This window comes from Phycodurus eques, chromosome 6 (assembly GCF_024500275.1).
Source record: "Phycodurus eques isolate BA_2022a chromosome 6, UOR_Pequ_1.1, whole genome shotgun sequence".
Lineage (NCBI taxonomy): Eukaryota > Metazoa > Chordata > Actinopteri > Syngnathiformes > Syngnathidae > Phycodurus > Phycodurus eques.
The window spans coordinates 31902437-31913101 of record NC_084530.1 but is presented as its reverse complement, the minus strand read 5'-3'; the positions used below and the strand labels follow the sequence as shown (position 1 = coordinate 31913101).

Below are 10665 nucleotides of genomic sequence, written 5' to 3'. Positions count from 1 at the left end.
ACATTTCTGTGGGGCCAATTATACATTACTCGTGCACTCACTGTCGTTGTCTCGCCACGCTGCACTATTTGCATATCCGTTGTTGACCAATACTGGCCACTCATGCCAGAGTAGCATCTGCTCCATTTGCACACTGATTGAGGAGTATCTGCAACATTTGCACAATCAACATTGTCCCAGATTATCGCGCTACTCGCTTGAAGTGTCGGCGCCCTTTGCACAATGGTCATTGCAGCCGGACTATTGCAATATTAGTCTTTAGAACTGCTCTAAGTGCTAGAGGACTCTGCATCTTTTTGCACAATTGTCAATATTTTTTTACCGGCATTACCAGATAACTAGCAACCCTTTATTGCTCAGTGACTCTTTTTTTTTTTTTTGTCATTTGCTCACCGAAAGAGATTTGCCGGATTGACGACACGGTACGGCTTGTTTGGAAAGTTGACTGGACGGACCAGTTCCGTGTCATTCTTCCGGAAGCCAGCGCAAAACTGTTTTTGTGTGTGATATGTTGCCAGACCGTGGCTTTAATTAAAAGGACTCCCCCAAATTCTAACTGAAGATCCTTGTCTTATGGTACGTTGGTGTAGTGGGGCACGGGCGGCGCTTTGGACGGGGGTGTCTTTCGACGAGCTCGGTCGGTGACTCACTCGGCACGTCTGGTGTCCTTCTTCGCCCGCGGTCCTCGCCGGAAACAGCTCCGTCCTCGACCGGGACCTTCCGACGGCTGCGATCCCGCCGATTCAGTGGTTTCGCCGACACACCGAATACAAAATGACAACACTCGCAAGGAGCTGATGTAGGCCACAACTCATGCCCAGACGCTCACACGCAGACTGATTGGCCAAACCCGACTGCACCTACTGATGGCAATGTTTTTACTTTTTTCCCCCCCATATCTCTCGCTTAGTCACCTTGATTTGCTCAGCAAAGACAGTAATGACAGTTCGGCAACCAGTTTTCTTTTGAGATTCTCTTTGTTTTTAAAAAGTGTTTGGGGAGCTGAAACAGATGAATGGGGAAAACTGGCTTGCTGTACGAGTCACCTGAGGTACGAGCTTGGCCAGAGAACATTAAACTCGTAAGTCGAGGTACGGCTGCAGTTCGTATTGGGGCTTATTCTCCCATTGGTGCGTAAAGATGTTTTTACCCGCCTGGCATGCGCGCTGCCGATTTTCCCCTAATGACTTCTTGCCACACACACACACACGTCGTCGGCTCACCGGAATTCCTGGATCGTGGAGTTTTCCTTCGATGCCGTAAGAATCCATTTGAGAAAAATGGCACGCTTTAAATGTGAAATTAACCCCTGTAGCGGAAACGCGCGCACTGCTCACGTTAAAGGGGCATGTGTTTTTGTATTCTGTATATTCTATTCTAGGGGTCACTTAAATTGATTTCACATGCAAATGATTCAAACTATAACTCAGTTTTTGTGAGGGTCGCTTTCAGACAAGCTCCAAGCCACCACCCGCACTGAAGCGGAAATGCAGAATTTTTGTTCTGTCGATTACTATATGTCACGTCACCAACCACATCGCGGCCGTTGGTTAGCCTGCGAGCGGGCCCGGCGTCTCCCGTACCGTCAGCCCGATTCAGCCGGAGCTCGGTGGCAGTTTACTTCGTCAAAACGTGCAATATGATGTTTCACCTTCCCAGGGCTACAGCCTTACAGCTACTTACTACAGCCTTCGGAGTGCAGATGAGAACATCTGAGCGGGTTACGCCACACAAACTGCATAAATGGCGAGAAGGTGCGCCAATGGCACTCAAACTCTTCACAATGGCAGAATGGGCGGAGTCAGAAAAGCGCGCCTTTACTTCCTCGCGCATACGGGAGAATACGCCCCAAATAGTAGTGATGGCGAGCTGAAGCTTCATGAAGCATTGTAACACTTGAGCCGTTGGTTGGACGCTGCATTGCCCACGAAACCACCTGCTGGTCATGTGCATAATCGCAGGCAGCTGGATCTTTACCTCACCTCATACAGTATGTGCTGCGTTGCATTTTTGCCTCTTGTGAATGACGATGTATGACAAAACAATGTTTGACCAAGTAATTTCCCAACATAAAGTGTCAAATATATTCTCTTTGAACGTATTCTGTGTGTTTAAAATGTTCCTCATCACTGGTATGGCAGGTTGTGTCATGTTTTTTTTTACCACTTTGCGAAAATGGCTTAAGAGGGCAGAGGATTTTGAAAGTACTTATTTAGAAAACAGTTTATCATCATTTTTGTGTTAAGTGATTCATTGAAGAGCAAGCTTTTTTAAATTGGGGTACAGTAATTTCTCCTCTCCCAGTGAGGTTTTATTTGACCTTGCTTTCTGTGAACATAATACTTTCCCCATGAATAAAATAAGTGGAAAATGCAGTTTTTTATTTAAAAAAAAAACAAAAGGTAATTGATAATAAGCCTCAATGATATTTCCTTGTGCTGTGCGGTCCCAACTCAGGCGACCACCCTCAACCGGTGGGCTATTAGACCAGGGTGCCGCGTTAGCGGGCAGCAGCCTCTTTCCAAGGATTCCGAGGAGTGACGTAAATGGAATCGCTCGCTATCTCTACTGTCCAAGCTATGCTGTCAACACACTCCCAACTTGCCTTTATCCAAACTGAGCTGACCACAACTCTATATAAAACACACACACATTTTGAATGGAGCCTGCAGGACGGGTTTCGATTGCTGGCAAACGCTGAAGCGCTTCCCGAATCGGTCACGTGGTACAGCCAGGCAGCAAGGCATCGGACGTCATAACCTCCGGGTCCGCCCCTAAATGACGCAAGCCTCAATACGCGCTTTGCGGAAACGCCCCCTCCATTACTCGACACACGCCTCGAAGACTCGGCACATCTCCTACCATCACTACCAAATAGCATTGGCTTGCGTGAAGCTAGTATAACGTGAGCTAGTTTAAAATGTAGCTCTTAGTCAGGTGGAAGCCCCACCCCTTCCAAAGAGGCGGAGCCATTCAGCAGGGACATCATGGCGGCGCACCCGCTCGCGGCAGCCACGTCGTACGCCGTAAGGCCATCTTTGTTACGCAGCCCCGTGGCGGCGTTGCAGCTGAAAGACAAAAATTAAAAATGTAATCGGCGCGTCATTGTTGATGATGTCACAGGCTGTGTTGGGAATCCCTCCCCCGACACGCTCTAATGGAATATATTTATTTTTTTGTTTTTTAAATGAGGCTCCGCAGACATACTGTACTGTATTTTTTTTTTTACTGAACCACAAAAACATGGTGCGATTGTCAGGGTATAAACGGGTGGCCACAAAGAGGAAACGGGAAAGGAACCACTGACTGAATCTGTGCATTTCACCGACGGACTCGTCACGCTGTGCTTTCGAGCCGCACGCAAATGTGAAATGAAGGATTTTGTCGAGCCGGCTTGGAAAACCAAATGCGGGGCCTTGAGCTACCAGTGCCTGGGTTTTCCTCTTTTTTGTGAACCGAGTTGTCACTTGACCAATTTTTTGTTTAGAGATACAGGCAAAATTGGAGCTACGAGTGAGTCAGACCACCACCGCTAGATGGCGCGAGCACACGTCACAACGGCTGGCCACCTTCACTTCTAATTGGTTTCCTTGCAGTAGAAGGACACAACCAGTTGGTGGCGCCATTCAGCTGCTTTGTCAACCGCCAATCAATCAGAAGGACAAAACATTAGGGATAGTCGTGTTTTCTGCTCACATTTGATAGGGACAGCTGCCTGTCATAATAATCATCATCATCATCATATATTATTGGTCTGTGGACGTTTATATGTTTATCATAGTGTCAAGTGACATTTTCACGGTGAATTTTTTTAATTGTCAGAGGTTTTTGTGTGTTTGAAAGCTCGTGTATTTCTGATTGGTTTTACATCGGCGACGCTGCCACGCAGCAAAACCGGCGGCCGCTCATGAAAACTAGTTGCTCAAACTCTAGTTGCCGGACCCCGCACGCACCCCGTGCGACACTTCCGTAGGTTTCTGCCATGACGCTCGGTGCGGTGGGCTTCAAAATCCCGAGCTCGTTGATTAGGGAGGAAGGAATAGCGAATGATTCCCAAAACAGCCGTAGTGATGAGCTGACGACAGCACTAGCTACCTGATGAGAACACGTGCACAGCGTAGACCTTGAGGTCCTAGTGCGGCGGCCTCGTGCAGCGCCGTGTTCTTCATCCTGTCAGGGGTCACAGGCCACTGTGTTATTGTTGGTGCTAACACGGAAAGCCGTTTGAACATTTATTCCATATCCTTGATAAGGAGGCGTGACACATGCCTGATAGTTGGGCCTTATAGTGTTACTAGTCTGGTGCTAGTAAGTCATTATACTAGTGTGTTGAATTGTCTTACTAGTTGGGACAAAGAGTGTACTAGTACATGGACACACAAGCCTGTGATTATCCCAAGATAATCAGATGCAACCATGACCAAGTTCTCACATTTGGACAGAGGGCAACAGAAAACATGGGTTCGGGGTCATTGGGGCCACAGGGGGGCCATATATGGTAGAAGGAACTAAGGCCAACTTCCTACCAGAAGGGTTGCGGTCACTTTGTGCTGTTGTGTAACTGTACAAAAACATCCACGACACTCGATATCGACGACTTGGAATACACGCTCGGCTGGGCTTTCCGTACGCGAATGCTAATACCGTGATGACGCCACCTTACTGGCCAGACGGGCGGTCGACATCGGCGCCACGCTGCAGCAGAAGCGGCAAGACTGCGTGGTGCCCGTTGACGGCGGCCATCACGGTGGCGGAGCGGCCGTCGCTATCGCAGCAGCCCGGGTCCGCCCCCTAGGGGACGAGGACCGGCAGCTATCGGCGAGCAGCGGCGCGGGTGGCGGCGCTCCTCACCTGATCCAGGAGCTGCTGGACGACGCCCACGCGACCGCGAGTGGGACCCGGAGCCAATTCCTGGAGCAGCTGGACGTCCCTCACCTGACGGACGCAACCACCAATCAGAGAAAGGGGGAGGGGCCTGATGTTAGCTCAACGCTAACGCTAATTAGCATGTTTGTTTGCATGTGGGCGACTGGTTAGCACATCTGCCTCGCAGTTCTGAGGACCGGGGTTCAAATCCCGGCCCCGCCTGTGTGCAGTTGGCATGTTCTCCCCGTACATGCGTGGCTTTTCTCCGGGCACTCTGGTTTCCTCCCACATCCCAAAAACATGCGTGGTAGGTTGATTAGAGACTCTAAATTACCCGTACGTGTGAATGTGTGTGCGAATGGTTGTTTGTTTCTATGTGCCCTGCGATTGGCTGGTGACCAGTCCGGGGTGACCAGCTCGCCCGCGACCCGCGTGAGGATAAAGCGGTACAGAAAATGGATGGATGTTTGCATGTGTGTGTTTACGGCATGCACGTTGCATGCGTAAAAGTGTTGAAGTGGCAGTAAGCAGGCCCAAAAAATGGCATGTCAATTCGACAGACCACAGAGAAGAGTAATGTTAACAAGCCTGCCAAATTTGAATCAATAAAACAAAATCGCTAAGTATACAGTATAAAACTTGAATAATAAGGGCCACCTCTCAGCTCTCACACGCTGCGGGCGTGTCGAACGGATGCGCCAAAAGGAAGCCACCATACTGAGGGGGTGAGAGCTTCTACCGTGTCAAATCACGTTAGGGGGCTCAACTTCAAAATGGAATGCTTATTGTGGACGAGAAGCATCAAAACGAGCACACGAGGCAACTTACCCTCGTTGTCGGCGACATAATGTCACGGCCGAACGCCGCGCTTGACGACAGCGGCGCGGTAGGAGGAAGCCCGGGTAGTTAGACTGCCCCGTTCGCTAGTATCGAGTTACCCACAGAGCCGTGTTGTCTCTGGGGAAAGTTTCCAAAACTATCCGTTGTAAAATGCGCACTGCAGAGCCGTGTTGATGTTCAGCTCGCCATCCGGGTGTCTTGAAAACGTCAATTCATCGCATTTTTATTTCCTCATTTTTTGGGAGCTTAAAAAAACCTCACCGAGCTGTTCTGTAAATTCAGGCGTCCAGCCAAGACGCATTTTCGGGGTGTAGCCATCGTTAGCTTGCCAACTGCCCGCTTGAGTAGTAAATGGGCCTTGTTTTGAAAGCTAAGCACAGCTGACACTGCGCCACACGAAATGACGTCACTCGCGCTAGAAAGTATACGCCCCGGCCCCGTGATGCAACAGGGCTGTTTTAGCCTCGCCCATAAAATCAGGAAAATTCAAACGGTAAAAAAGATGCTATATCTCAACAATCCAGCACTATATTGCTATGTCTCTGCATGTTTTCAGCATTTCAATCATATTTTATGTCTTTAGAAACAACACACGGACATCTGCTTAGAGCCAGTTGCATTCGTGTACATGTGAGTGCATGCGTACCTGCGTGAGTGTAGCGTGTGCGGGTAAATATGCACGCGTGTGTGTGAGTCTCACCATCACGCTTGCGATGCTTCCACTTCCTGTCAGCACAAAAACAAAGACATTTATGCTATGCTAACATGATGCTAACTTAACGCCAATGTCATTCTAACATGAAGTCACTAACGAGGTCACCTCGGCGTGTCTTCGTCGTGGCCGCCATCTTGTCGACAGCTTCAGAAGCAACCTGAGAGGTAGAAGAAACTCAACACGCGTTCACCTGCATGCACACGACTCACACGTCTCACTTCCTGTCTGACTTCCTGTTTCGCTTCCTTTCCGACGTCCTTGAAGCCGAGTGTCAGCGTGACCTCGCGAGCGCCTTCTCGAAGCACAGCCGAGATCATCTGAGGAAGGAAGCGCGTGCGCGCGCACACAAACAGGAAGTGATGACACGCTCGCTTCCTGCCGTCACGAGGTCAGACGATCGCCGGGTCGGTCGATACCCGGCCGAGGCGAGGCTCTCCCAGGAGAGTCCTGAAGGGAGCGTTGTTCTGGGCAAAACTCCTCAGGTGAGCGCACACGTGATCCAGCTGCGTCCGCCAGTAACCTGATGTGGACAGACACGCCCCCCCGCCAGATCACTCATGTCTCCTGTATCACTGATATCACCACGGTCACCTGTATCGGCGATATCCCTACTTTCACCTATATCGCGACTTTCACCTGCGTCACTGATATCACTACTGTCATCTGTATCGGAAAACAAAGGAGATGATCACGCACTTGAGGAAAGTCGCGCCCCCACGGTTTCCCCTCACGGACTCCCCCGTCTCCATCGCGGACTCCTTCCGCTTCCTGGGCACCGCCATCACCCGGGACCTCAAGCGTCTCCAGGACACGGGGAGGTGCAGGTCGACGTTCGACCCTCTCTCGTCAGGCCGCGGGCTGCGGTCCATCTGGACCGAAACCTCCCGCTACATGGACAGCTTCTTCCCCTCAGCCTTCAGACTCATGAACACTAAATAAGCCGGTTAAAATTCACACCTACACCTGATGCTTATTGCACATTGTTTATTTTCCTTCTTCTTCGTTGATTTATATTTGAATTTCTTTTTGTTTTCATTCTATTTTTACCATCTATGTTTCCTGTCACACTCCTGGTTGTGAGTGTACTGACAACGGCAATAAAGGAAGGGATTCCGCTTCAGATCACGAATTTCGCCACTGTCGGCCGCGTCGGTGTTATATTTCGAATCTATTTTCTATTGCATTGAAAGTCTTTTCTTGTGCGTCATTGGTGAATGGGACGCTCGTCACATGGTGCGGGGGCGCTACGTCAGCACAGGTAGTACAATCGGCTGTTCACTTGGCGGAAGTGGATTGAAGTGTCGGAGGGTGAACGGGGAAATCCTATTCGCCGACCGCACGTTGAACGCATTTTGATCACTTGAAATACAATCGGAACGCACCTGAATGCAGTGGATTTGTTTTTACCACCTTCGTGCTTTTGACGGCAGCGTTTAAAAGCAGCATACCTTCGGGACGGATGATCATCGTGGACACCCGGCTCGTCTGGCGAGGTAAAGATTCCCCTCTTGGCCACTCCGATTGCCATTTTGAGACCGCTGAGTCCAGTTCATGTGGTTTGGTGCGCAACAGCGAAGAGGCTCGCGAATCCCGCCTCTTTGATGCAAACGGTGCGGCTCGTTAGGCTTAACGTCGGTTTGTTCGTGATCGGCTCGTTGTGCGAGCAAAACGAGCGGTACGGAAAAAGCTGCTTCAAACGTCGCTAACGCAAGTGAGCCAAGAAATCCCATCCTCGCTGAGAAGGCGCGAATGAATAAAATGGGAGTCAATACAAAAGGAACGTAAAAGGAAAGTGGGTGGGATCAAACGAACGGTACTGTCAATGAAAGATCTCGGGACGGTTGAGAGAAAAATGTCTCAATTGTAAACGGATTCAATCATGCAAATGCGTGAAAGTTCCATTGCTTGGCATAACTCGTTATTACCTTTAATTCCACATGACGAGCAAAAAAAGGCAAAATCAGTCGTTTTCAAACCGTCATAAACATAAAGAAGACAGAAGAATTTGATCAGGACGTCGAGACCTGGTTCAAAGGGACCCGCCAACCTTCGCAAAAGGCTGGAGTGCCGGATAAGGCCTTGCGAGGAGGAGGCCCGGAAAAGGCCTCAAACACGGAAACGGGAGTTGGAAAAGAGGCTCAATTTCGTCAAAATCCAAAGTCTCAAATCAAGGATCCTTCTCGACAAAATAAGGTTCATGATGACCAGAATAAAACGGCACAGCTTCATCAACGTCTTCAGTTTGACTTCCAGGATAGGGTTGCGCCGACGGACAGCGCTCCAGATCCGAAGCTTCGTCTACGGCATCTGCTCGTTCCCAGGCTCAAATGGCAAATGGTGCTCGAGGAAAGACACGCTCTCGAAGAACAAGAGGAACAGTTATGGAAACGAAAAGAATAACTTCAGCGAGAGGCTGACACCGCAGCGTGTGTTGCCCTCAGTACTCCCGAACCTACGGTCCGCATCCCCTACTGTCGCAGCACCCGCTGGGTCTCAAAGCAGAGATACAAAGAAGCCACAACATCCCTGAACACAATATTAGGTCCGCAATGGAAACAACTAAATGACATGACATCAATATTAGTCAATCAACAAACCCTTTTTGATGGCAAAGCTCGACAGTACCATGCTTTTATGCAAACAGTCGAGCTCACCATCGACAAGAAGACTAATAGCACTTACGCCCGCGGGGAGCAACGACGCAGCAAAAGCTTTTGGAAAATGACCGTCGCGTTGCATCTAGCCGGAGTAGTGAAACCGCCGCAGGCGCCTGAGTCGCCGATATGTGGGATCCGTATCGCTGATATCGCCGCTGGCACCAGTTTCAGTAGTACCGCTTGTACCATGCGTGACGGTATCCTCGTAACGCGGTCTCGATATTGTGTTATCGGCGTAGGTGGGCGCGGCACGAGTCTGACCTCGTCCCGGGCCGACGGCGGTGTGCGGCGGTCGTCCGTCTTCGCGTCGCGACTTCTGCTGCTCCCGCTGGCGGAACTTTGCGGCTGACACGAAACGCGGTCTCGATGTCTGCGTGCAGTGCTCGGCGGTGGGCGGGCTGGCCTGCGCGCACGCATACACACGCAGACGGCGACGTGTTAGGCGGGTAGCTGTCAGGCGGCGCCGCCCTCGGGGGCCCGGAGGAGGTGCTTCCGCCTCGTTACCTGGTAAGTTGGTGTTGTGGCGTCACGACAGGAAGCGGGCGCAGCGTCCAGGAAGTGGCCGCACACGGCGCAGACGACGGCCCGGGGAGAGCCGCCGGCGCCGCAGATCACGCACGACACGCGTGTCACGGCCTGTTCGCACTTACACACGCATGCGACAACACACAAAAAACATGTCAACGGACACGTGTGTGTTTGTGTGTGTACGTGTGTTTGAGCGTGTGTGTGTGTGTGTGTGTGCGCGCGCACACGCACACCTTTGTGCCACACCAGTCGCAGTGGCGAGCGTCGATGCGGTTCAGACGTCCACATTTGGAGCAGGACAACTTCCTGTTGGGTGAGACGCGCGCACAGGGGGCGCTGTTCCCCTCTAATGCTGTCTGCACCGACCCCCGCAACACGCACAAATACACGCACACACACACACAAACTCAAGTCAGCGTCTGTGCGTGTGTGTGTGTGAATGTTTGTGTACGTGTTACCGTGTGTAGGCAGGTCTCACACGTCAAACAGTTTGACAGGTCACTTGGGTTTCCTCGTCCACAACACGCACACAAAACGTCACCCTGACACACAATAACGCGGTTGACAAAGTGCACACAAGAGAAACAACTGTTTTTGTGTGTGCGTGCAAACATGTCTGTGTGTGTTTATATTCACATTGTGTGCGTGTGTGTGTGTGCATATAGACCTGCAGTCGGGGGCGGAGCTTCTGCCTGACGGGGGCGCGGCATGTGGAACAAACGTGAGTGTTGACTGGAATTTCAGCGTCGCACATCACACAACACACCAGCTGACGCGGACGCACACACACGCGAGTGTGATGTCATCATCATCATCATCATCATCATCATCATCAGTTGGCGATGGGGCTCAGTACCTGTCCCCCGTCAATAGGGGGCGTCCCGCGTCGTGGCACAGGGGGCACCGAAACGCCACACACAATACACAAACTCGTCGAGTCGTCACGACGGCGCAAAGACGAGCACTGCACACACCTACACACACACACACACACGCCAACACAAATTCACATTGCACAATCGTCACCGTTCCAGATCATTCACTTTAAATGGCTCTCAA

The 10665-nt window shown here is 50.9% G+C and overlaps 1 protein-coding gene across 4 annotated transcripts in view; it reads right to left on the bottom strand.

Moving 5' to 3' along the window:
• Positions 1-550: 550 nt before the first annotated feature.
• dzank1 (double zinc ribbon and ankyrin repeat domains 1) overlaps positions 551-10665 on the bottom strand; it is a 36616-nt gene continuing 26501 nt past the window's right edge. For 3 of the 4 annotated variants that reach the window (XM_061679427.1, XM_061679424.1, XM_061679425.1), the window contains 14 exons: positions 10463-10580; positions 10274-10375; positions 10065-10148; positions 9840-9962; positions 9583-9723; positions 9340-9481; positions 6838-6941; positions 6640-6738; positions 6527-6578; positions 6407-6432; positions 4852-4935; positions 4664-4791; positions 4096-4170; positions 551-3068 (listed from right to left, as the gene is read on the bottom strand). In XM_061679427.1, coding sequence (XP_061535411.1) covers positions 2930-3068; positions 4096-4170; positions 4664-4791; positions 4852-4935; positions 6407-6432; positions 6527-6578; positions 6640-6738; positions 6838-6941; positions 9340-9481; positions 9583-9723; positions 9840-9962; positions 10065-10148; positions 10274-10375; positions 10463-10580 — 1417 coding nt within the window. In that variant the 3' untranslated portion in view covers positions 551-2929. The remainder of the gene's footprint in view (positions 3069-4095; positions 4171-4663; positions 4792-4851; positions 4936-6406; positions 6433-6526; positions 6579-6639; positions 6739-6837; positions 6942-9339; positions 9482-9582; positions 9724-9839; positions 9963-10064; positions 10149-10273; positions 10376-10462; positions 10581-10665) is intronic. The other variant, XM_061679426.1, reaches the window with a different exon arrangement.